Genomic DNA, 25,926 nt, shown 5'->3' with positions numbered 1-25,926 from the left:
TTAAGTGAGCATTTGTAAAGGGAATAGGAGACGATGATAAGGAAGATAAGAAAGAGAGGATGATAGAGACTTTATTTTCTGAACTGTGTAAGACTGAAGCTTGTATTTGACCCTGAGCCACAAAGATAGACAAAGATGAGATTGTGTGGATCAGCAGCTGTCCAAGACAGAAAAGCGAGACGAAAGATAAAGAAATAGAAAGAGACTCAAACAGACCAGTATTGAATTACAGTGATTTAAGCTTGACGCGATTTAATGAGATCATCAAAACAGAATGCATCTTGGATGGCCTGAGGGTGAGTAAATTATCAGTAAATTTTCATAGTAAACTATTTCTTAAAGGAAAACCCTGTATTCAGAGTGGGAAAATATTTTATCAAAATATGTCTAATTTTGATCAAATATTTTCCCACTCTGAATACTTGTGTATATATATATTTTGAATTGTCTTTAATATAACCAAGATTACTGCTGCCATGATTAAGGCAGTTGCACACCGAATGAGATGTGTCATACGCATCAAGGCTAGAACATGGCACAGGTATAAAACTTAGGGCACGTTGATGTGATTCAGGTGGCAGACAGTACACACAAAAGTTACCAAGGTTTTTGCTTTCATCAAGAATGAGCTGGGTAGTTCAGCTAGTAAAGACACTGACTACTACACCTGGAGTTGCAAGTTCGAATCCAGGGCATGCTTAGTGACTCCATTCAAGCTTCCTAAGCAAATAATTGGCCCAGTTGCTAGGGTGGGTAGAGTCACATTGGGTAACCTCCTTGTGGTCGCTATAATGTGGTTCTCGCTCTCGGTGGGGCGTGTGGTGAGTTGTGTGTTGATGCCATGGAGAATAGCATGAAGCCTACACACGTGCTTCTCTCAATAAGCCAAGTGATAAGATGTGGGGATTGATGGTCTCGGACACAGAGGCAACTGAGATTCGTCCTCCGCCACCCGGATTGAGGCGAGTCACTACGCCACCACGAGGAATTGGGCATTCCAAATTGGGGTGAAAATGGGAGAAAAAAAAGAAAAAATGAACAACACTTTGATAATGATTTAGGTAGAATTTTATGGAAAATATTCCAGTTGCGCTCGGTGGCGCGGCTGATATTTGAGTGGCCTCCGTTGTCGTAGCTGGGCGCTGCTGACAGACACAGAGCGCCAGTGGCAGTGTGTGTACCTTCATTGAAAACAGTTGTTTCAAATTTAAAAACTGCATTCCATTTAGGTCCATTCCATTTAAAATTTTCAATTAATGTTTTTTTTTTTTTTTTTTTTTGCAGTGGTTGAACCAATAAAATTAGGATAATAATTTGTAACAATGACATAATTTTGCAGCCTACTGTTACAGTGTTCACAGAAAAAAAACTTCCAAAAATGAATGTAAAAAAGACACTAATCAAATTTCACAAAACTATTTCATGAATACACCAAGCACTATGAAGAAAGTCACATAGAATATTTTTTTACAACAGAGTACAATATTTAGAAAACATGAATTCCTAAATATAAAATTAACATAATAAAAGTCCAGTTTAATGTGTGCATGTGTATAAATCTTCATTTCAACAAGCTTTCATCTTCTCTTCACTATAAAAGTATGTGCCTCTCTATAAATCTAGACTTAGTGCAATCATGTTGAGTGTGCATCTGCTTGTTTAGAAGCTGAGTGTCCCTATAGTTACTGAGAGAACCCAAGCCAGCAATGATAACAACCAGTTTTAACATCTCGCAGCTGTAGAAAAACAAGCTCTGGCTCTGTAAACACACAAATTCTGAACAGAAGTTTATAGATTTAACAAGAATACACTCCTTGCAGGCTCAGATAGCATCACATACATACAAACACATGCACACAATATACAGTACATAAACTGCCAAAATTTAAACAATGGAGTTTGTCAGTTCCACAACCTTACCACATGGACCCTTCGATGTTCTCTCTAACTCTTGTTCTTGCTAAAAGAATCCCATTTCTATTTGGCAGATCCTTTGGCCACCTTAGCAGAATATTATATATACCTTATATTTTTATAATATTCTGCTCAGGTTGCCGAAGGATAAAAATAAGGTATCTGGTCTGTTCCTTTTTCTACTTTAGAAACCTTTCCAAAAATGCTTAATGGGATTAAAAGAAACGAAAAGGGGAGAAAATAACATTTAAAACTGACTGATGAAATGAATACCTCAATGCACTTGAAACTTTGCTATGGATATAAGTGTCTGCCAAATGAATAAAAGTAAATGCATTGCCTTTATACAAGGCTTTTGAGGAAACAGAAGCAACTGAATATAAGAGGATGGAGTTATATTATGTTTCATTAGAGAGGAAGAAAATATTCTTCATTTCCTCCCAGGGTGATGATAAGGGGACAGATGAAATATAGCAGTTTGATTATCTTCATATTGTTTAGGGGAAAGAGGAAGAGTGAGAGATGTAAAAGACTGGTGAGATTGAAGTAAAAAAGGATGGGGGGAGAATTAGCAAGGCAGCTGGGCTAAGACAAGGCCTCTTATGTATATGCATTTGAGGGGGGTGAAAAGAGGGCATTATCTGTGAACTTGAACAGTATTTGTTTTTGGGAAGAGAGCGCATTTCCACACTATGGAGCATGAGAATGAGAGGCACAGAATAATGAAAGGCAATGAGCAGTCAAAAAAGGAGGGGGTCTTATTTTGGTAGTAACGAGGGAGGGCATTTACAGACATGGATAAAAGTGAGAGGTACTGTTGCCAGAAGCCCTTAGTGATGAATCTGATGCTACTATCCACTAAACGGTCCAACTCACCCATTTAAAAATAAATCATTACAATTTTGGTTTTATCAAGAAATTCATATATACTGTTGGCAAAATGTAACCATATATGTCTGCAAATAATAATGTTAAGCATTTCAACATTTTCCTTTGGATGAAAAGGCTTTTATGGTCACGAGAAGCATAAATTCAGTCAATTGTGTCCAAGCTTTTGATTGGTAGTGTACATAAACATATGCGGCAAAACAACTCTCCAAGCCCCATTTCCATCCAAGATGCTGGCCAGCAGGGAATTCCATTCCTTGTATCCACACTGGATATTCATCCAGGAATTCACAAATGTCTTCCACCCGAAGAGCAAGTCTTTAAGAATCAGTTGGTGTGAGCTTGTGAATAAAGACTTGGGCTGGAAGATGGAAGGGTGTGTGTCTGCGTGCGTGCAGTATTGGAAAGTAGTATCTATTTAGAATTTGTTTTGTATTCGTTCTTTATTTCTTTATTTTTCTCTGTCTCTCTCCCTTCCTTCCTGCCTATCCTTCTTTCTTCATTCCTTCCTTCTTTCCTTCCTCCTTATTTTCTCCCTTTTCGTTGCTTTCTTCCATCCTTCCTTAGTTGCTTGCTTCCCTCCTTTCTTCCCTCATTCTATCCTTCCATCTTTGCTTCCTTCCATTCTTCTTTCTTTGCTTCCTTCCTGTCTTCCCCCCTTCCTTTCATCCCTGCTTTCTTCCATCCTTCCTTAGTTGCTGCCTTCCCTCCTTTCCTCCCTCATTCTGTCCTTCCAACTTTGCTTCCTTCCCGCATTCCTTCCAAACTAATTTTTAACAATGTATTTATGTTTGTGTATAGGTGCTGCCGTTTCCAAGTCAGGTGATCTACAACAGGGTGGGCAAGTGTGGAAGTCGGACAGTCGTTCTGCTGCTGAGGATTCTAGCAGAAAAGCACCAGTTTAACCTGGTGTCCTCTGACATTCATAACAAAACCAGACTCACAAAGCATGAGCAGGTCAGTGAATGGGTGTGTGTGTGTGTGTGTCTGAATAAACTAATGCCAGCATGTTAAGAAGAACAATTGTTGATGTGATTAAATAAAGGTGTTTGACAAGGGAAATGCCAAAAGCAATGAAACACATCCGAATGGCACTTATTGTGTTGAAAAACACACACTTTATTCCCTTGCAGAGAAGAGAAAAGGAAAACATTTGGTCACGCTTCTTGGGAGTCAAGTGGCCACATCTCCATACAGTTAGACTCAACCTATGAAAAGCTTAAATAAACTCCACTGGGGCCTCAAGTTTAGCTCAACAAGTAAAGACGCTGACTGCACCCCTGGAGATCTCCAGCCAGGTCTCCTAAGCAACCAAATGGCCCAGTTGCTAGGGAGGGAAGAGTCACATGGGGTCATTATAATGTGGTTTGCTCTCAGTGGGGCACATGGTGAGGTGTGCATGGATGCCGCGGTGGATGGGTTGAAGGCTCTACATGCGCTATGTATTCGCATTAACACGCTCAACAAGCCATGTGATAAGATGCCGGATTGACATCTCAGATGCGGATGCAACTGAGATTCGTCCTCCTACACCCGGATTGAGCTATCACTATGCCACCATAGACTTAGAGTGCATTGGGAATTGGGCATTCCAAATTGGGGAGAAGAAGGGGAGGGAAATAACTCCACTAATTAAATAGCAATCAGATGACTTTGTTGAGCAGATAGAAGTGAGATATAAGAGTGAGGGAAAAAGATAGAAGACATACACTGAGAAACATAGAGAAAGGGAATGTGTCCATATCTCTGAGTAAACTTACAGTTTTGTCTGGAGAGTATAGAACCTTTCAGTATCCCAGAATAAAATGTTTAATGTGTGTGTGATACATATTCATAACCTTTGGAGAGTAAATTGGTTTGGTGTAAATACACAAAGCTAATATTAAGTGTGTGTGTGTGTGTTTACATGGGCAAGCTCAAAAAACATAAAGGTTTCATTGCCATCACTTGAGCAAAAAGAAAGTCTAACTGTCCTAAACTAACTGTCCTGTGTGAAAGATGTGACAGTGCAAAAGTTAATTTAATGAAAGAGAAAGTAAATGTGATTTACAGTGTGTTCTCAAAAGATTTTAGTATACAGTACAGTATTCTCTATAGTGAAATAACTATATATATAATGAATATACGCACATATGAAATGAAATGGCTCTTTACTTGAATATACACTTTGGTGTGAGAACTATTAGAAATGGTATGTTAGACTATCCTCTAATGATTTATAACATGAAAAGTCATTTTGGCTTGTCCCACCACAGACATGATGGTCAGACAACCTTCTCGACAGGGATGGATTAGCGACCGGGCCAATGGGCCCTTGACTGCCAGGGGGAATCCTGGGCTATAAGGTTGCGCAATCTAGTTTGGTGATCCACCGCTCGAAAACCCATCAACAATGAAAACCAAACCCCCCTTAGCCTTGTGTTTTTTAGTCCATATGGCACACAATAAATATTTGGGAAAATATTTATGGGGCAGTGGTGGCTCAGTGGTTGAGGCTCAGGGTTACTGACCAGAAGGTCGGGGGTTCAAGCCCCAGCACCACCAAGATGCCACTGTTGGGCCCTTGAGCAAGGCACTTAACTCCAGGTTGCTCCGGGGGGATTGTCCCTGTAATAAGTGCACTGTAAGTCGCTTTGGATAAAAGCATCTGCCAAATGCATAAATGTAAAATGTAAATGTAAAATGTAATGACACATCTCTTTCCCATTTTGCAAACCACCATGAAGATTTTCTGATCTGAAAATCGAACACATACAAACTCCCATACCTGGTAGGTGATACCTTCCCGAAAGATGTGAAGTCTTGCCATATGAAAAAAAGCTAAGGAGTGGGACACAAGAACCACGCTAGTTGTCATCTGCATACATACTGTTCATAAAATGAGTTTATGTACGCAGCAAATTTTTTGTGTAAACTCTGTGTACTGCCAGTAAACCTTATTGATTCTAAAATTACCCAAAAAAAAAACAATCATTGATACACATGCAAAGTTTAATTAGCATTTAATAGTTTATTCTGCCCTTGGTGGGTTTGTCCATTATGTGTGCAGCTTTTATTTTGTGCAGTAAGTGTTTCTCCAATCTTTGTTTTCTCTGGCTGATAGCTATGATTATGACTGATGGCCTATTTATGTTCATAGAACATCTGCTGAGAGTCCTAAACAAATGTACATTTCTCTACAAGTCGTAAAACTCGCATTTAGAGAAGTAGGTTTTCTTGTGTGTTTACAGAGTAGTCTGTTTTTGACAGCACTTTCAAACAGACAAATTAACCTCCTCTCATAATCATGATGTTCATATCATAATGTGATGGTCCAGAACAAATCTTGGCAGGTTCTGTTATTAATGAGAGCACAAGTGAAGGAGAAAATGAGTTAGAGAGATGTCAAAAGGAATACATTGGTGGGAAAATTTGAAGGAAGGGGAAAATACAATTTCAATGTCCTCAACTGTGTATCAGTTAGACAAATTATGCAGTAGGTCTCACTGCATTGATTGTTATGCCTTAATTTCATGCTAAAAGTTCCTGTACATTTTAAATAGCCTCAAGACACAACAAAGCTTACACAGTGCCACACAACCTGAGGTGTTGCCTGTGATGATGTCCTACCAACACCTTTTATGACATTATTTTAGAGGTGCAGTATAGGCCATCTGTGTGCCCAATGTGCAGCACAGGATACAATCTCATTAAGGTGATGTCACTACCTCAAGTCTTTATGGGCTCGCACTTTGTGTGTTTTGGCTTTTAAGTATTTGATTAAAGATCATGTGTAACAACTGCTTTTGGCCCAAGATTTAAGTTTAGAGCTGTGCTCTTGTTACAGTGTGGTTAGATGGTTGACAGGGAGATGGGTCGATAGAGCTAGAGAAAAAGTGTGAGAAAAGAAGGTTTAGCGCAGTGGCAACCCAAAAGGTCTGTTCTGATAAGGGTTGGGGGGGTGGGTGTTTTTTTTTTGGGAGGCAAAATAAATAGGTTTATCAACTTTTAAATGGGAGGACAAAACATCCCTTATCTTTTTTTGCATCCAAACAAACTTTTTTTAGGTTACAAACTGGTAATTACAAGGGTATTATGCTATAAATGTGGTTTATGACATTTCAAATCACTTAAAAAACATACTAAACTATTAAAAAAAAAAAAATGCATAAAGTTTTTTGTGAGGGTTAGGGGATAGAATCTATAGTTACCTATTTTGCCTATTTTGTCATGTTAAAGGAAGTTCACACAAAAATGAAAAATTTCTCATCACTTACTCTTACACTTACCCTCATACCATCCCAGATTTGCAAAGAAAGATTTTTAGAAGAATATGTCAGCTCTGTTGGTCTTCACAATGCAAGTGAATGGTGGCCAGAACTTTGAAGTTCCAAAAAGCACATAAAGGCAACATAAAAGTAATAAATTCAACTCCAGTGGTTAAATCCATGTCTTCAGAAGCAATGTGATAGGTGTGAGTGAGAAACAGATCAATATTTATATATTTTTTTTACTTTTGAACATGGATACACCTGTTAGTTGCCATTATCTAGGTCAGATATTGATACAATTAAACAAAATAATTGAAAGAATGTTAATCCATAACACCCAATTGCACTACAATTACAGGAGACTACAACTGTAAGAGAGGAAAAACATTTATTTTTAAATTATCATTCCAAATAGACCATTTTTATATGCTTGACACCAGAAGTAAAACATAACAGTAGTTTAAGCTCTACCATTTGTTCCAGAAAGGTGCACTCGCTTGCCTTATCCTTAGATGGTTTGCCTTTACCTGATCATATTCAAGCAATTATTTGAATAAAAATCACCTTAAAATATTTAAAAGGTGGACATAAAGTGTCTAAAAAGGAATGTTATATAACATGGTGTCCCCACAAGAAAGGGGCAGCTGAAGGAAGGTCAGGCAGTGTAGAAAAGCATTTGATCTGGCGCCCGCTGCAGGTTTATTTTCAAATTAATAGAATGATTATTTATTTTTTAATCAGCACTCCATGGCTTCCAAAAGTGTAGTTATGATTTGAGTATAAGATCACAGCTCGGAGGGTGGTCTTTTCTGAATTTTTAACTTGTAGAGCCTATTGCCTATCACAAGACGTTACAGTGTTGCTCTACACACACCAGCCCAGCAATACCAGGCCAACATTTCGTACCCTTACTCTCAATTTGTTGATCAGTTAAAGGGAGAGTTAAAAGTCTCCTTATGCTTATGTATGTGTATATGTGGGTTTGCAAGGTTTGTATCAGAGCTGACTGGGGCCCCAGCTGTCCCTCATTAGGAAAACATTAAGGTAATGAGAAGACAACCTCATCAGATGACCAAATAACTCTCCATTGCACCATGCTCCATCCATGTGAGGACTATTTCCTTTGTGTGTGCGATTCTGATACTGTTAGAGAGATTAGGCCTGTTCAGGTCTGTTGTTTAGCGTTTGGTTTAACATTTGAAATTGATCTGCCAATGTGGCTTTAGAAGTAGCGTTTTACTGGGGTGGGCTGCTGAATAAAGTGCAGCACGCATGTGATCTGTTTTTTTTGTTTTGTTTTGTTTTTTTAAAGCTTGTTAGATGCTCTGCCAGAATCCCACAGTAGTGTGCTGAGCTCCTGTGGCTTTACCACAGATTGTTGAACTGCAGAATGAAAGAATTAATGTGGAAGTTTGTAATTTCTGTGGCACCAGCGTAACCAAAAGGAACGGTAATATAATGATTGTTTTATGAAACAGGTTTTCCAAATACTCCCATGTCTCCCATTAGATAGTCCCGCCCCAAACTTGTGCCATTGGTTGAGCCTATGTTGCTGGCTCGGGCTGGACGGGCCGCTCAAAGTAACAAAGTAATGTTTTGATTGAGCCAGTGTTTACACTTAAGGAGGGAATCAACATACTAATGGCTTACTTATAGCTCTCTGTGCATATTAAACTGGGAAAGGAGAAGTTATTTTAACAAAGTCTTTAATTGTAATTTGGACTATACTTCAGTTTCAGGGTGTTCAATGTCGTTGGATGAAGAGATGCTCATGAAAGTTAATGTAATGTGCATTTTGATCTCTGTTTATTGTCTATTGAATTTTTGCTAGGTGGAGTTGATGAGAAACATCAGCACTATTCCGCAGCCTTTTCTGTACACCAGACATGTTCATTATCTCAATTTTACAAGGTAAGCAAATCAGGAATTATTTATCTCAATGAATCTGATCAAGTCCAAGTTAAAACCCAGACAGTCTTTGTTTGCTGTGTAATTAATGGATGGCTTGTCCTCTTTTTTTTTTTTCATTCTCAGGTTTAGGATAGAGCAGCCTGTCTACATAAACATCATCAGGGATCCCATTAACCGTTTCCTGTCCAATTACTTTTTTCGGCGTTTTGGGGACTGGAGAGGAGAACAGAATCATTTGGTCCGCACACCCCAGATGAAAGAGGAGGAGAGATATCTGGTCAGAAGCTCTTTTCTAATCCCTCCCCTTTCTGCTGTGTTGAATAAAGCGCAACACTGAATGGTTGATCAATGATACAACCATTGATTTGAAGCAAGAAAATATTTGAAAATAACAACAAAAGACTACAATGTACAACTCTTGACTTTTAGTCATTGATTAGAAGTATAAAATAATATACTTTACTTATTGCAAAATAAAATTTTGTACAAATCTAGTTATAAAATTATTTAAATATTCATTAAACAAAGATATAAAATATTAATTGAAAGAATTTCTCATTTTTATCACAACCTTATTTGTCATTCACCCATATACAAATATAGTCTCACAATGTCATTGGCAATGCTTAATGGGAGTGGGCGGTCACAGCTGAGCTTTCTTAGCTTGATTTACATTTCCATGGTAACAGCGGCTTCTCGGTGGATCTCTCTTCAGGATTGTGGGTAGCTTAGTTCTTCTTTGGGAACTCTGCTATTAAACACGATTTTGGGGAAGAAAATAGGATTTGAGTGTATTTTTTTCCTTCTGAAACCCTAGCGCTCAAATCCCACATTATTGTTTGCTGAGATTGAGTGCATTAAGCTAATTTCCTTTCCCTTTCACCTGTACTCGGTGAATCCTGTGCTTCCCCCTCTCTCTTTTCTTCTTTTGTCTCTCTCTCTCTCTCTCTCTCTTTTTTCAGTCATGTTTGTTACCTAAAGATATATGTAGCAGTCCTCAGTGAAGTGATCTTCTCAAAGATCACTTCACTGAGTGAAAGATCTGGCTGAGAATTTGAATGGTGTAGCGAAGATATGACTGCAGGGATTAGTTCAGTGTGTTGACGCAGAGCTACATCAGACTAGGTACAGTAGACAGCAAGAGGTAGCAGCAAGTACAATTTTCATGATATGCACAGGCATGTTCTACTCATTATTCTATTCATAGTCATGTTCAATATTCGTCTAAGAAAATAATGTTGTTGCAAAATAAGTTTTTAGGAAAGGGAGCAAGAGTCTGGCTGTGTGTTTGGAAATGTTTTCAGACTCTTGGGGTAATATGTCATATCAAGCCACAATGATCCCACACTACAATTTGAGCAGAAGGTTCAGGAATTGATTAGTCATGCTTTCCTTTTCTTCAGAACAAGTCAACTGTGATGCATTAATGCATGCACATTAAACCTGAACATTAACTGGGACTTTTTTTCTTTTTTAATTACTAATTCAGTCCAGGACATTTTTTCTGTAAACTCATCCTATGCCCAATGTAAGAATGAGAGTAATCTTTGTATTTTTGTACTTTGTACTTAAGCAGTGTTGGAAAAATTCAAACAAATACGAATGTTACACTTACCCTCATGCCATCCCAGATTTGCAAAGAAAGATTTTTAGAAGAATCTTTTCTTTAGAAGAAGTCAGCTCTGTTGGTCTTCACAATGCAAGAAAATATTTGAAAAAATATTCACCAAATTGTTTTTATAGATAGCATAGTGAAAATAATACTGTACAATTATATGTATTATTATAAACTACACTTACAACAGTTACAAACAATTTCTCTGAATTTAATTCTCTTGAATTTTAATAATACTTCTTTCAATTACAATTTGTTATTGTATTTCTGCGTCCTCTTTGCACAATGAATTCAAACTCAGGAACTGAATTGGAATTTAAAAGGCATTCTTAGGCGTAAAACACATCATCAGATCAGCTCGGATTTCACTCTACATATAAACATTAATTCAATATCAAACATGTTTTTTGTTCCTCGTTTTTCTCCCCTTTTCTCCCCAATTTGGAATATCCAATGCGCTCTAAGTCCTCATGGTGGCGTAGTGACTCGCCTCGATCTGGGTGGCAGAGGACGAATCTTAATTGCCTCCAGGTCTGAGACCGTCAATTTATTTATCGTTATTTCCAATAAGGCTGTGGCTCAGGTGGTAGAGCAGGTTGACCACTAATCGCAGGTGGTTCGTGGTTGGTGGTTCGAATCCTGGCCCACATGACTTGGGCAAGACACTGAACCCCAAGTTGCTCCCAATGACAGGCTAGTGCCTTGCATGGCAGCTCTGATGTCATTGGAGCTGCATTGCATGGCAGCTCTACACACCCTTTGACATTGGTGTGTGAGTGTGAGTGTGAGTGTGAGTGTGAGTGTGAGTGTGAGTGTGAGTGTGAGTGTGTGTGTGTGTGTGTGTGTGTGTGTGTGTGTGAATAGGTTAAAGATTCACAGTGTAGAGTGATTTGAAAACTACTAAGGTTAAAAAAAGCGCTATATAAGGCCATTTATGTGGCTTGTTGAGCGTATTACCTTGGAGATGTATTGCATGGAGGACCACCTTATAGTGACCATGAGGAGGTTAACCCATGTGACTCTACCCTCCCTAGCAACCGGGCCAATTTGGTTGCTTAGGAGATCTGGCTGGAGTCACTCAGCCCTGGATTCGAACTCATAACTCCAGGAGTATTAAACTACATTTCTAACACATATCTCACACCACTAACCTATAAATGGCCCATTTTTAAGGATTTGTCATCTTAAATAAACACACATGACACAGACACTTATAAAGAGGCCAATATAACATGATGAGAATGGGGCTTCTTTTGACTAATGAGAGACTGCAGAGATTCACATCAAACCTTTACTGTATACAGTAAAATCCCTTTTAAGATCCTTTCTGCTCCTGCAGGCATGGTTAACCACATCTCTGTTTTCAGTAGTTTAGCAATTCCATAGCTTGATATCTTTTTTCATAGTTAAAATACCTGTCAGTCTGAATTATGTGGCTTTAATAGCTGGGCCCTTTGTCATAAGTGAGCTTTTAGATGGCATGCTATTTTAGTTATGTTATATTATTATATGCATGAATTTAATCATTATGTTATTTGACATTTACTGAAAAATTCCCCTTTATCTTCATGAATGTGCACATGCACACACATATTTCTTTCAGCCATATATTCACAAGTACAAAACATCACATTTTCATTACAACTGGAATTTGAAGCTGTAGGATAATTGGTATTGCTAAGTTGCCCCATACGGTTTGAAGCATGTGAACTGAGTTCAGAAAGACTGCATTGGAGGAGGCGCCATGCTCACAATGATGGGAAGGGGGGTTGGAACTCTCTCAGTGACTACTTCTTTTTTAACATTTAAAGTGAATTTGTGTGTGTTTTGCTTGGCTGCCTGGTAGATAAATATAAATTGTGCCTACATATGCAGTCCTTTACAAAACAACATTTTATAAAAAATAAAAAAAACCTGAAATGGATTCATTTGAAAAAGGAAAAGAGTCCAGCATTTATAGGATGTGGCCAACATTCATGGAAACTCCTCCAATGCTGTTTAAAAATCCTCCTAAGTGGATACTTCATACAGTTATTTGAGAGAATGTCATGAGTGTGTAGTTGTTATCTACGCAAAAAGTGGCAACCTGGGAGAATCCAAAATCTTAGTTTTGATGTTTTATTTTTTGTTTTGTTTGTAATTTTTTTGGTTACTACATAATTCCCGTAATTCCATACAGTTATAGTTTTAATGACTGTATTATTATTTCAAATGTGGAAAATGGTAATAATAAAAATTGTATATTATAAACATAATATACAGTACATTTATATTATGTTGTATATGTAGCACTCTCAGTTGTTCTTTGAAGTCGTCGCAGATAGAACCGCATATTTTTTTGCGAGAGATATGCTGGCAGACATTCAAAGCTGCAGAACTAGTGAACTGCCCATGTTAACTAATTAATTAAAACATTAAAAGATTGTGTGCATGTGTGTGCGTGCGTGTGTGTGCGTGTGTGTGCGTGTGTGTGTGTGTGCGTGCAGTCAGGAAATTGCCCACATTAGTTACTCATCCAGGTTTTGTGTAAGTTCTGTTTAACTGTTTTTCTCTTTTCATTTCTCTTCTGTCCTCTTCTTTTCTCTTCTGTCCTATTCTTTTCTCTTCTGTCCTATTCTTTTCTCTTCTGTTCTTTTCTCTTCTCTTCTCTCAAGAGAACACAATATGAGAAACAGCCTAATCAGTATAGGCATGACGTGGTCATCATTAGTGCAGCTATGTCTAAAGCTTACTGACATTAACCAGTAGTATTTAAATACTTTTTTTTTGTAACATTTTCTAAATGGAAAAAGTTTGTCTTTTGTGTGAGGGAGAGAGCATGTTGCATGGTGATGATGTCCATCTGGAGGTAGTTTACGGGTACATTTCGATGGCAATGTTCCTAGGTGCTTAATGGAATGGCCACTTTGGGACTGAATTATGAACACAAGGCCAAATGAGTGTGTCACCTGAAGGTCCTTATAGAGAGAGAAAGAGACAGTGTGTGAAGGAGTGCCCAGTTTACAGTTTTTCTGAATTGCTAAAACACTAAACCCCATTCTCTAAACCAAATGCTTTGTGGCCTAAACCAATTTATCGAATCAGTCACTCTTTTTGCCAAACTAAACACATTCTATAACACTAAACACATTTCGCACTGTGATGCACTTCTGTTGCAAATCGGACTGCAAAAGTTAAACATAACTACAAGACAGTTGTCATCGTTTACACACAACAACTCAAACTTGTTCACACTTGTTTCTAATGGTGTGAAAATATGATGCTGAGGCAGAATTAATCTCTTGATTTAATTTGATTTTGCAGTTGCACAACAATTTTGAGTGAATGTACTGTAATGTGTTTTTCATTTAGATTGTTCTTTGTTCTTTGGGGTTTTACAGTTTGACTACAGTATTTTATTACAGTGTGCAAGTGCTGAATCTACTGTACAGACATTCAGTACTGTATTACTTGCAGTTCTTACAGTATATTCATTGTACTACTGCAAGTTGTGATTATGATACTTTTTTGTGACAGTAATTGCAAAATGCGCAACTATTTGCAATTAAAAAAATCTGTAACTTCATCCCCTGCATGCTGTGTTCTCCATTTTCTGATGTTGTGTCTAAGGAATGCTCTGTACTGTTTATATATTGACTTGCTGTGTGTATGATCTGAAAGCATTGTTTGATTTAGGTTTTGAGGCGATTGTTTGATTTTGTCAGAAGAGTAGGGGCGGACTAGTAGTCCCGGTTCTCCCAATCGCCAGTCCGCCCCTGCAGAAGAGTCATGGGATTTTGTGAATGTATTTTGAAGATTTGGTTTTGTGTTTAAAGTTGTGAGAAAATGGATGATGTTTTCAAGAAATGTGTTTTAGCAGTTCAAAAAAACTGTAACTGCTTGCTTCAGTGATTCCCAACCAGGGGTACCCTGGTTTTGCTTTGCTAAACCTAAAACAGGTATTGAAATTAAAATGTTAGGGCTGTCAAAAGGTTAAAATAATGAAATAATTGCAGTTAATCTTAATATTATTATAATTATTATTATTTAATTGTAGTGAATGCCATAGCATTCAGTCCTTTTTAAGTAAATACAGTTTAAGATTTAAGGAAGAAATGTCAAGTTTGGTGTCAGTGAAGAGGTTTGTGAGCCTTACTAAAGGGGCTGTGGGGGTACATGGCACAAATAAAGTTGAAAAACACTTCTGCGGTTGCTTCAAGACATCACTATCTCTGAAGGGATTTAGGTTGTTCTCTAAGTTGTGGAGTAATTGGTGGTTTGTTAGTGGATGACATTTTTGCTCACTGCAGTCATTTGCCCTTTTGGCCATCTGGCGTTCTGTACTTAAATTCTCATATCCCTTTTTACACTCCAAAAAGCCAATGCAAATCTAAATGGTACATTTCTTGTATCTCTCAATAGCATCTGTGCAATGAAAGTGCAAGTCTATCAGAGCTGAATGTGTGTCTGTGCCATTGTGTGGATTTAGATGCAGATAGAAGGACATTGATGTGGTTTTGGCTGTTACACTCTATTTAGATTCACACAAAGTGGGTATTGTTGAAGTAACTGGCCCTCTTGGAGTTCCACCCCTTTGAAGGAATTGGCATTTTATCAGCTTGACATTGTCAAGAAATGAACACATACACAGTACAGTGGGAGCAAGTCAAACAAAAGCACTTACGTTTTGCACTTTAGATTTAAGTTCGAGCATGTGGCATCAGGAACGACTTCTACTGAATCACAAATAAAATGTAAGGTAGGACAGAGAAACAGAGTGAAGCCTGGGAGAAAAGGATAATAGTGTCTGTAATTTTTACTGAATGTAATGCAGTTAAGCCTAATTTAATAATTGGAAATTGGCTTTTCTTGGGATATTACCTTATCTTAAGGAAATCAACACAATCCAACCATTTAATTCATTTTAAGATCAGACAGATTATTCTTATAATTTTTTTTTTTTTTTTGCATTGTGACATTTTGACAATTAAGCACAATACTTATTAACCTAATGCAAAAAAAAAAAAAAAAAATGAAAATAGAAAATCATTACTGTAATTATAAATTATAAAGTGTATATATACATCATACTCCGGCTTCCTCCCACCATCCAAAAGACATGCAGGCTAGGTTAATTGGTGTCTCCAAAAAAAATTGCCCTAGGTGTGGATGTGGAGGTGAGTGTGAGTGTATGTCTGTCTATGTGTGGCCCTGCGATGGACTGGCGACCTGTCCAGGGTGTCCCCCGCCTTTCGCCCAATGTTAGCTGGGATAGGCTCCAGCCCCCCGCGACCCTGTACACAGGATAAGCGGTTGACGATGGATGGATGGATGGATATATACATCATAGTAGTATGAATTTAATAAAAAAAAAGCAAGGAACTGATTTAAATAATAATAACAAAATTATAATCGTAATGCAACCATTTCGTTTTTGGCTGCCATGATTAATCCATCTTACTTTTTCAATCCATCTGCTCCAACCACATGGCTTTATTTTGACATGTAATGCCCACTTTTTACAATTCACTTAATTCCTGAAGGATAAAAGGAAGTTGTGTCCTATTTTATTTATTTAATGTATTTTTTTGTTTGTGTTTCACTTTGAAATGTGTGAGATTATGGAAGTAAAATGCACTGCGAACAATGAAAATAATGCCAAAATGCAAACAACCTTAATGGGAATGATCCTTAGTCTTGCAGTTTAACATACTGTAAATCATGGAACATTTTCAGTTTCACAATCACACGGTCAGTCAAAATTGGATGATAATCAAAACTGAGGGTGGATAAACCTAATAACTGAAGAAAAAATAAATCCTTTTAATTGCCTGGATTTGGAGGTAATAAAAGTAGATTTCTAAAATCTTGAACAAAATGTATTGCAAAGCATGTGTGCCAACTTAGAGGTGCCTTTACATTTCCTGAATTAGTGCTTAATAAAAGGCAGAGGAATAATTTTCATGTGTCAGCTCATACTTGGCATGTATAAATGCTCATCTATAATGTAAGTGACTTCAACAGTGATAACAGAAATAACTGTGTATGTGTATTTATGTACCTGCCAGCATGAGGTGCATTCTCTTCTGGACCCCCAGCTTTCCTGTGCATGCCCCACAGCTCTTAGGCAGCCTTCTGGGCCTCATGAAATAGGAGTGCATGGGGCCCGGAGCCTCATGGTTATGTGTTCTTTACTTAACCTCTCTTATGCAGGAGTTAGAGATGAGGCTGTTAACTTGCCAAATTGCCCTCTTTTCCAAGAAATGTCAACTTTTTTTTTCTAATGTCTAATGTTTCTAATGTTTTTTCTAATAGCAACTTGGTGGCCGGTGTTTTGAGGAAAGCTTTTTTTTTTCTCTTCCACATCTTTACCTTCATTCTTCAATTATATATTTTTTATTTTTGCCATGTTGCTCTCAGATGACTGATGATCTTTGAGCATCATTTGTTTTTGTTTTTTCTATTTTGTTTTCTTTATTTTTGCATGCTATAAATGGAAATAAATACATTTGGTTTTAAAGGTAAAGGTATCTACAATACAACTCCCTTGTTGTGTGTGTTTTAAGTAAGTGTGCTCTGGTATGTTGGTGGATTGCTGTAACAGCTTTTGGACCAGTTAAAGTCTTAGAAGCATTGTTACTGTACTGCATTGCTAATGCACTGGGCCCTGATTAGTGATTGTTTGTGTTTTGGAAGATTTTAGTTGCATTAATCATCAGCTTTACCACATTATGACTTCCCAAAAGGTCAAGGATATGTTCCATTGATTGTCAAGTGGTGCCCTCTTGTGTTCATTAGAATGGATTACCAGATTTTAACTATTTGAATGGGGCCATAACAGCATTAGGACATTCAGTGTAAATAAATTATTCTTAGATTGGATTTGTATTGCTCATTATGCCATTTTCAGTGTGCTTATTCCTTTATTGTTGGATATTTTTTACTCGGACTCTTGTTATTTTTTGTTTAGTTTTTTAGTTTGTTTTGTTTTTCTCTCCTCTCTCCACTCAGGACATTAATGTTTGCATCATGGAGAACTACCCAGAGTGCTCTAACCCTCGCCTTTTCTACATTGTTCCATACTTCTGTGGACAGCACCCTCAGTGCAGGTAATTATGATCAAACACTGTTTGGGAAGATAACTTTGTTCCCTATCTGTCACTCACTCAACATTGTGTCGATGAAGTGACACTAGGGGTCACTCTTGGGAGCCCGAGACACCTCTGATCTTTGACAAAAGGCCAATGGGAATTGGCGAGTGGTATTTGCATGCCACTCCCCCGAACATACGGGTATAAAGGAGCTGACGTGTGAACCGCTCATTCAGATTTTCTCTTCGGAGCCGAGCGGTCGCTATTCATTGAGCTGAATTCCCACGGCTTCCATTCACCTCTGCTGGATTCTGACGGTGCATTACAGCGGTTTCTCCCCCCTCTGCACTGGTGCACTGCAGAGATCGCCCCTGGGCGCTTCGGCAGAACAAACTATGAGTATATTCTAAAAGAGAATAAATCCTAAAAGAGTATATTCTAAAAGAGCAGCACACATGGAAACATCTTTTTGTTATTCCTGGTTGCGGTCGTAGTCTCTCGCTTTCTAACGGCCATGATCGCTATCTTTCGTGCCTGGGCGCTGCCCACATGGAAACATCGTTCGTAGATGCATCATGTTCTCACTGCGAGAACATGACCATGACAGCATTGTGGTCGCGGCTTGCCTTCATAAGAAAGAAAGCCGCCCCAGCAGCTACCCCGGGTTTGAGGCCAGCATGGCTAGCTTTGGGGGCGATTTGGGGACCTCAATGGGACCACCTCCGCCGGGTAAATCTCCACGGACCTCCCATTCCCCAGCACGATGGTCAAGGCGTGGTCTCTCGGGCAGCGATGTTGTACTTATACTACTTATTTGTACCGAAGAAAGGCAGTGGGTTGCTGACGCAAAAACGCATTCAGCACTGGCTCCAGACTCGAGTCCCGAGATTGGCATGGTGCTGCGGGACACATCGCGTGGCCATCACGCCGGTCTGTCGCTGCCTCTTCAGCCCTTCGACTGACCTCGCATTTTTACAGGCAGGTGTTCCCCTAGAGTAGGCCTTTGGTTACGACGGACGCCTCCAAAACGGGCTGCGGCGCTGTATGCAATGGGCACGCAGCCGTTGGCTCCTGGATGGGCCCGCGGCCACGTTGGCACGTCAACTGCCTCAAGTTGTTGACAATACTGCTCGCCCTGTGGAGGTTCCGACCGTAGATCCAGGGTAAGCACATGTATGTTCGGACACACAACATGGCAACGGTGACATATATCGACCGTCAAGATGGCTTACACTCCCGTGGTATGTCACAACTCGCCCACCGTCTCCTCCTCTGGAGTCAGCAGCACCTCAGGTTGCTGCGAGCCACTCACATCCCGGGAGACCTCAACACTGCAGCAGAGGTGCTGCCATGATAGGTTACCCACAGGGGAGAGTGGAGACTCCACCCTCAGGTGGTCCAGCTGATTTGGAGTTGATTTGGGCAGGCGCAGGTAGACCTGTTTGCTTTCCCAGAATCCTCCCACTGCCCGCTTTGGTACGCTCTGACCGAGGCACTCCTTGGTATAGACGTGCTGGCACACAGCTGGCCCCCTGCACTATGCAATTATGCATTTTCCCCAGTTAGTCTACTTGCACAGACCCTGTGCAAGGTCAGCGAGGATGAGGAGCAGGTCGTCCTAGCAGCACCCTACTGGCCCACCCAGACTTGGTTCTCGGACCTCACGCTCCTCGCGTCAGCCCCCCCTAGCGAATTCCCCTGAGGAAGGACCTTCTTTCTCAGGGCCGGGGCACCATCTGGCACCCACGACCAGACCTCTGGTGCAGACCTAAGGGGCCTACCACCCGCCGTGGTAGACACGATCTCTCAGGCTAGGGCTCCCTCTATGAGGCGCCTGTATGCCTTGAAGTGACGTCTGTTCACTAAGTGGTGTTCTTCCTGACTTGAAGACCCCCAGAGATGGATCGGTGCTTTCCTTCCTGCAGGAGAGGTTGAAGGGACAGCTGTTCCCCTCCACCTTGAAGGTATATGTAGCCGCTATAGCAGGACACCACAACACAGTAGACAGTAAGTCCTTAGGGAAGCACGACCTGATCATCAAGTTCCTAAGAGGCGCCAGGAGGTTGAATCCCTCCAGACCATGCCTCGTTCCCTCATGGGACCTCTCTATAGTCATTCAGGGTCTACGGGGAGCCCTTACACTTACCACGACTGTAAAACTGTAAATTCGAGTAATGTGAGACTCTTTTTGCGCCTTTGATAAATGTTAATAAAATTGTTACTATTTTTAACATTATTAATATTATTATTAAATTTTTTACATGTTGATGTACAGTGTAGTTCGTGAATTTAAAATATAAAAATCATTTTTCAATAAAATGGAAGCCATTGTTTTATATGTTTTGTTTTATCCTACCACCTTACTGAAAATCTAAATAAAAATACCTTGTGATCGTAACTTGATTTGCTACTGAAGAAGCAACAAGACAGCAAATGAAACATAATAGTAATAATATAAAAAAATATTTATTTTGTCGTTTTTGTATGTGACATACATTTAAAGTTTTTTGGCATTTACAGTAACTGATCTTGCCAAAATAATATCACTTAATACCATTTTATTATGAATTGAGTTGTTATATAGAACGCTGTTTAGTAGCTATGCAAATTTTATCCCTATTCAGCAATTGGAAAAACAAGTAGAGATATCTGGCTTTATAATGTTAAATTTCTATTTAGTTTTATGATAGTTTAATAAAACTGAGAATATCTCCTTTTGTGTGCCACAGGGAGCCAGGTTTTTGGGCTCTAGAGAGGGCCAAACTAAATGCTTTGGAGAACTTCCTCCTTGTTGGTATTCTGGAGGAGTTGGAGGATGTATTGCTCCTGCTGGAGAGACTCCTACCTCATTACTTCAGTGATGTCCTGACCATCTACAAGAGTCCAGGTATGTTTTATTCAATTACTTTGAATCATTAATATAATTTAATCAGAAATGATAAATGTTACACTATTTAATTTGTCCTGGGAATGTTTTAGAACATCAAATTTTGCTTATGTTAAATGTACATAAAATACTGCAATAAAATTATTAACCCCCCCCAAGACAGTAAGTATTTACTACCATGATTTTTTTAAACATTACATCTATTTCGGCTGAGTGACATATTCAAAGTGATAATGTGAGTAGCTGGATTCTAATTTTAAATACAGCCATGTCATAATTATTCAACCTCTGTTTTACATAGCTGTTTCTTAAATATGTAAAGCTACAGAATTAATTGTTTTAAAACACAATTAAGCCCTCACTCATAATTGACACTTATTTCATGTATGTTTTGTGTCATAAAGCAAATATGTATTTCTATGCAAATAATGCAGAGAAAAGTGAACTCACACAAAAGCTAACAGAGGTCCTTTTTTTTGGACTCAAGATGGCGCCGAGTATGGCTGCTGCGTTGCGAGCTCCGACACAACACTGCAGTTTATTGTTTGTTTTGTTTACAGTTTTTTGTTTTTTTGTCTTGGATGATGCCTGCCTTATTGTATACGACAGACAAACGCTTTTGGACATTGATTCTACAATTACACATCGTAAACCGGACTTCAAATTCCTCAATGCCGACCCGCTGTTTACAAACACGCCAGCAGAGCCCTTTGTCTGGGCTGCCCGGCCGCGGAAACGCAGAAGGAAAAGTGGGAAAAGAGCCGGCGTTCTCATCAGAGTAAGACATCACGCAAATCGACCCCCGCTACCTAGTATACTACTGGCAAATGTTCAGTCTCTGGACAACAAGCTCTGTGAGCTGAGAGCGCAGATCTCTTTCCAACAAGAGACGAGGGACTGCTGCATTATTTGCCTTACAGAAACCTGGCTGGCTGCGGAGATTCCAGACTCGGCCATTGAACCCATGGGGTTCTCCGTGCACCGAGCGGACAGAGTGAAAGACCTCTCAGGTAAAAGCAGAGGTGGTGGTGTATGTTTTATGATCAACATATCATGATGTAATCAGAGGAATGTACATTTTATCAAGTCTTTCTGCTCCCCTGATCTGGAATATCTCATGCTGTGTCGACCATTCTGGCTACCGAGGGAATTCACAGCAGTCATCATCACAGCTGTGTATATCCCCTCCACAAGCCGACACAGACCGGGCACTCAAGGAACTGTATGGGAATATAAGTGAGCAGGAAACCATGCACCCTGAGGCCGCGTTCATTGTTACCGGGGACTTTAACAAAGCCAATTTTAAAACAATTGCACCAAAATACCACCAACACATCAGCTTCAACACACAAGGGGACCGGGTTTTAGACAATTGCTATTCTCCTTTCCGGGATGGCTACAAATCCCTCCCCCGCCCACCATTTGGCAAATCAGACCACTCTTCCGTTCTGCTTCTGCCTGCTTACAGGCAGAAACTCAAACGCGAAGCACCCACCCTCAGAACGATCCAGTGCTGGTCGGACCAATCAGACTCTGCGCTACAAGACTGTTTTGATCACGCAGACTGGGAGATGTGGGATTAAGTTTGCTGACGATACGACGGTGGTAGGTCTGATCACAGACAATGATGAAACAGCCTACAGAGAGGAGGTACACACTCTGACACGCTGGTGTCAGGAGCACAACCTCTCCCTCAACGTCAGTAAAACCAAGGAGCTTGTGATGGACTTCAGGAAGAAAGACAGAGAACACAGCCCCATCACCATTAATGGAGCACCGGTGGAGAGAGTCAGCAGTTTCAAGTTCCTTTGTGCCCACATCACTGAGGAAATCACATGGTCCATCCACACTGAGGCCGTTGTGAAGAAGGCTCACCAGCGCCTCTTCTGCCTGAGACGGCTGAGGAAGTTTGGAATGAATCACCACATCCTCACACGGTTCTACACCAGTACTGTAGAGAGCATCCTGACTGGCTGCATCACCACCTGGTACGGCAATAGCACCGCCCACAACAGCAAAGCCCTGCAAAGGGTGGTGCGAACTGCCAGACACATTATCGGAGGTGAGCTTCCCTCCCTCCAGGACATATATAACAGGCGGTTTATGAAAAAAGCTCGGAGGATCATCAGAGACTCCAGCCACCCGAGTCATGGGCTGCTCTCACTTTTACCATCAGGCAGGCAGTATCACAGCATCAGGACCCGCACCAGCTGACTACATGACAGCTTCTTCCCCCAAGCAATCAGACCTTTGAACACGTGATCTGTCACAATCAATAATCAGCACTGCACTTTATTAATTTATTAATAATTATATTCTCCTCAATACAACTACTGTATATATATTTTTTATATACTCTTTATTTATTTTTATTGTATGTGTATCCAATATATTGTGTGTATTGTTTACTTTACATTGTATATAATTACTGTGTTGTGTAAGTATGTGTACATTTGATATGTAAATTGTGTTGTATAAATATGTTGTTTATTGTAATTGGTATATGTCTCATCACTGTCATGACGGCTATGTTGCTCGGAACTGCACACAAGACTTTCACCTACTGTTGCACTTGTGTACATGGTAGTGTGACAATAAAGTGATTTGATTTGATTTGAGATTATTTAATTACACAAGAAAGGCCATGGCTACAAGTACATTTCCACGGCACTTCAATTTCCAGCAGACAAAGTTGTCAGCGTCATTCGTACATTTACAAAAAATACAGTAGAAGAGCAAACTTCCAGGGCGTGGAAAAACAAAACTTCATCAATGCAAAAAAAGAACAGCACCATCCCCACAGGCAAGCATGGAGGTGGGTAAGCCTTTTTATGGGGGTATTTTGCTGCTGCAGGAACGGGCTACTCTGACTGTGTGACTGGCACTATGGATTCTTTGGCATTTTGGGCCATTTTGGCAAAGAATGTGATGCCTTCAGTGAGTAGATTAAATCTTGGTGATCACTGGACTTTCCAGCAAGACAATAATGCCAATGATACATTCAAGTTGTCCAAAGCCTTGTTCAGGGATTGAATGACCTTGAATGGCCCTCTTAGTCCCACATTGAAATTCCATTGAAAAACTTTGGAGGGATTTGAAGGAAGCAGTGGTAACACAGAAACCAAAGAATATAAATATAAAATATAAAAAATTTTCTCATGATAAACGTGTTAAGATTCAAAGCTTGAGAGCACTTACCTAAATGGTAAAGGATGCTCCACAAATGACTGACTTTTGGGGGTGGAATAGTTTTGACATGACATGGAGAAAAGTTTTTTTTTGTTTTTGGAGCAAACTGAACACTTTGTTCTCAAAATCACTCATGTGTTTAAAACTTAATTTGACTGCATGCTGAGCTTTCAGATAATTCACATCACCAGAATGTCCTGCTGGTCAGGGGGGTTGAATAATTTTGATTGCAACTGTATAACTAATAATAACTGAAGCATGCACATATTGAACTGCTTAGCTTTCTCTGCATTTTCATGTAAGTCTGATTGCCTTCTCTGCAGCATTCTGGAAAATGGGGAACCTTACAGGCACTGTAAAGAAGCACATGCCCAGTCTAGAGGCCCTGCAGGTGCTTTACCAAAGAATGAAGTACGAGTATGAGTTTTACAACTTCATTCGTGATCAGTTCCATCTCACAAAGAAGAAAATTGGACTTAAGTCCACCTCTCAGAACTCTGGTCATGAACCTGACTTCCTCCGTGAGCTTGCCCTCAGGACTCATGACCCTTTGGAAGAGGAGGAGGAAGAGGAGGAGGAGGAGGAGGAAGAAGAGGAGGTGGGTCAAGAGGATGCCAACATTTGGTTGGTTCATCCCTGAGTGTCGCCATGGATATCTAAGCATGGCAGAAATATCATAAGCTTGATGTATGTCCATTCTAGAGACATTCCCAGGAAAAAATGGGTGTATAATTGTGAGCCCCGTGTTTTTAACGGGATGGACACTCTGCCCTCTCAGGAGCAGCTCAGGAGGGTCTGAAAAGTTTTATTTAAGGAACTGACAATTATGGCTCAAATGATTTTGTTAAAGAGTTCATGCAATAGCATCAGCATATTTCATATGTTCATGTATGAAAGAAATCTGTTGCATAGTTTTGGTCATTTCCTGGTGAGATGGAACAAGATTTGGATTACAGGGATGCAATCCCTAAATTGTCTGAATGGAAGGAAGAACTAAATGTGGTACAGTATAGAAGAATCTGAAGTTCTATGGATGAAGTGATTTTATCCAATAGTCTACTCCGTACCTGGAACCTGGGTGACCTCAGACTGCACACATCAGCTGAAGAGATGCACACCTACACACCACAAACATTTACAGACAAAACGATGGAGGCAAATGAGGATAACAGCAGCCTTTGTGAGTCAAAGTGCCAAACCACAAAGTGCCAGAGATTATTGCAATAAACCTAGAAGCTGTAGATCTGCTGTTGCTGTAATCAACCAACCAATCAACAACAATACAAGTGATATAAGAGCACTAATAATATCTGATCATATCGTTGTTGGTCATTTCCTCCTCTGGTTTCAGAAACCTGCTGCAACTCTGTGCCAGAACTTCACTGCTAGTTGTTTTGGAAGGATCTTATCTTTTGGACAAGTAAACTGTTGTACAGTGAACCAAACACTTTTTGAATGTCTACAGGATGTTTAAGTCAATTGTAGCACACTGTTTATCAACATTTTTTAATGTGTGTTAATAATCTTTCGCCCTCTTCATTTTGTCAAATGTAGTGTGTTTTCACCAAAAAAAAAAAAAAAAAGATCAAATCACAACTGAAAAACATTTATTTTATTTTTTTTTTTTTACAAATCACTTGTTTTCATTACAGATTAGACTCATCATGGTGCATTTATATTGAAATATACCGATAAAGTGAAATAAGTAATAAATAACTAAATACTGTAGATGTTCTAAGCTACGAGATCTCACAGAATTTAATACTTCCCATTTAAACTTTGCCAGTTAGATATATAGATGTATGTACTTGTTTTGTGTTCAGTGTGGATTTTATATTGTCTAATTTATTGTACAGTATTACGTATGATGATTGCATTTCATGTACGAGTCTCAGGAAAAAAACAGCAGATATATTTTTGTCTTTTGACATGTAACAGCTGCAAATACTTAAATGCATCAGATACTTAAAGTTTACCTAAGCACAGCTGTAATGGCCAATCTATAGGATATCAAAATTTAACTTGAGTGACTAATATTACAAATTAACTGCACATTTACTGGAAAGCTCTCAAAATAAAAAATAATTAAAAGCAGTGGTGGTTTGTGGGACTTCTCCATAAGTTTTTTCTGAGAATATATAATATTCTGTGATATATACAGTATCTCACAAAAGTGAGTACACCCCTCACTTTTTTGTAAAT

The 25,926-nt window shown here is 39.4% G+C and overlaps 1 protein-coding gene across 1 annotated transcript in view; it reads left to right on the top strand.

The window, feature by feature from the left end:
• Positions 1–25,314, top strand: part of LOC127624213 (uronyl 2-sulfotransferase-like) — an 80,085-nt gene extending 54,771 nt beyond the window's left edge. The window contains exons 3-8 of the mRNA XM_052098929.1: positions 3,604–3,759; positions 8,884–8,963; positions 9,087–9,240; positions 17,569–17,666; positions 20,378–20,535; positions 24,048–25,314. Coding sequence (XP_051954889.1) covers positions 3,604–3,759; positions 8,884–8,963; positions 9,087–9,240; positions 17,569–17,666; positions 20,378–20,535; positions 24,048–24,364 — 963 coding nt within the window. The 3' untranslated portion in view covers positions 24,365–25,314. The remainder of the gene's footprint in view (positions 1–3,603; positions 3,760–8,883; positions 8,964–9,086; positions 9,241–17,568; positions 17,667–20,377; positions 20,536–24,047) is intronic.
• Positions 25,315–25,926: the final 612 nt, after the last annotated feature.

Source organism: Xyrauchen texanus, chromosome 30, assembly GCF_025860055.1.
Source record: "Xyrauchen texanus isolate HMW12.3.18 chromosome 30, RBS_HiC_50CHRs, whole genome shotgun sequence".
Lineage (NCBI taxonomy): Eukaryota > Metazoa > Chordata > Actinopteri > Cypriniformes > Catostomidae > Xyrauchen > Xyrauchen texanus.
Note: the sequence above shows the minus strand (reverse complement) of the source record. Positions and strands in the feature narration are given on the sequence as shown.